Source organism: Penicillium verhagenii (genome assembly GCF_028828195.1).
Source record: "Penicillium verhagenii strain IBT 33310 chromosome Unknown utg000009l_segment0_segment0, whole genome shotgun sequence".
Lineage (NCBI taxonomy): Eukaryota > Fungi > Ascomycota > Eurotiomycetes > Eurotiales > Aspergillaceae > Penicillium > Penicillium verhagenii.
Window position 1 is genome coordinate 1,004,732 of NW_026643173.1, and position 1,418 is coordinate 1,006,149.

The following is a 1,418-nucleotide window of genomic DNA, read 5'->3' on the forward strand; positions in this document are numbered from 1 at the left end:
GTTCTCCACACCCTATGGTCGTATGTACTGGCAATGCAGATATAGTAGATTATATCTTTCAATCAGAACAGTAAAAAACGGAAATAGTTTATATCCCCTTCTGGCAGGCGGTATCGGTCTCGGAGGCTCGGACTATAACCGTCACATGACTCCCCTTTTGGTCAGCAGCCAGATCATGTGACGGTTATTAGCTTTACCCCGATTCTCCTTGATGCATGAAGGATTTTGCTCCAGTCAGAGTTGCTCTTCACCAAATATGCTTTTCCATCGTTTACACGCCGTGCCAACACTCTCGGGAAAGGCCGGAAAGCGAAGCTTTTCGTTGCTATCGACACACGATAGTCTTCCTACCACCTTGTACCGGTTTCAGTTCGGGCGCGATGCAGCGCAATTTGACGAAAATCAACAACCACCTGGTTGGTCAAAAGATGCCGTGAGGGTATCCAAGGATGGCCTGGTTCATTCCCAAATTTCAAAATCGAGTCCTTGTAAGTGAATTTGCGTCCTCGTCAATATATTAGAGCCACTCCAGCATAGTAAGTAACATAATTAACCTATGAGCAGACTCCAATGGTCCAGTGTTCATGCCTAACACCCGCACAATGCAGCAAATGCTCAGATTTGATTTTGAGCGCTATGAAGAAGATGTGGAAGATGGGAAATCTGTCATTTGTCCCCTAATTCTGCGTATCAATCGAGGTAAGCTATTCAAATTTGGTAATAGATAGGCATACTCTGGTCTAACGAGATTCAAGGTACCATTATTCCGCCCTCTCTAACGCTTTGGCGTGAAGGAACCACTCGCTTTTCCCTTCAACCTAAGAGTCCTCTCCGATTAGAAGGTATGCAAGAACATAGGTAATCTGGCTGGAACAACTTGAGCGTATAGGCTAATATCGTGGATTCAGAATTCAACAAAGAACTAGACAATTTCTACGGACAATCTGCAACCTTCCTTGAGGTCAAACAGTGGATTGAAAATCATCCGTATAAAGAATCCGCCCCAGATGCCGAAGAAAAGACATGGATGCATTTGTGAGAATCAGAAAGAATTCTTAACCACACAATTCCAGGGTTGCAAGGAAAATCATGAAATAGATAAAATCGCCCGGGCGGAAGCTCTTTACCTTTTTCCATATGGTGATTATGTATTTTTTGGTTACCCAGGTGAGATGAGGTGCTTCAAATGTTCAAATTGATAAGATTTGATAATACAATATACACCTTTACTAGCAGAAGTTACAGTTGGATGTAAATTTTCTAATTGAAACGTTGGCAGATGTCCTTACCTCCAAACTTGGGGATTGAGTGGAGGGTGGGGGTGGTCATGTTACCTGTCTTCTATAGCATTGCTGGGGAGGGAACTTCTTTCCCTCTTCCCCTCTTCAACACCAAATCCATATACGTTTTCATCCTCA

At 43.4% G+C, this 1,418-nt stretch overlaps 1 protein-coding gene across 1 annotated transcript; it reads left to right on the forward strand.

The window, feature by feature from the left end:
• Window positions 1-256: 256 nt before the first annotated feature.
• N7466_009429 (uncharacterized protein) lies at window positions 257-1,039 on the forward strand (the record flags this gene model as incomplete). Its single annotated transcript, XM_057168818.1, has 4 exons — window positions 257-488; window positions 565-699; window positions 756-842; window positions 909-1,039. The coding sequence occupies 4 exons, from the start codon at window positions 257-259 to the stop codon at window positions 1,037-1,039; spliced, it is 585 nt and encodes a 194-aa protein (XP_057017524.1).
• Between the last annotated feature and the right edge of the window lie 379 nt (window positions 1,040-1,418).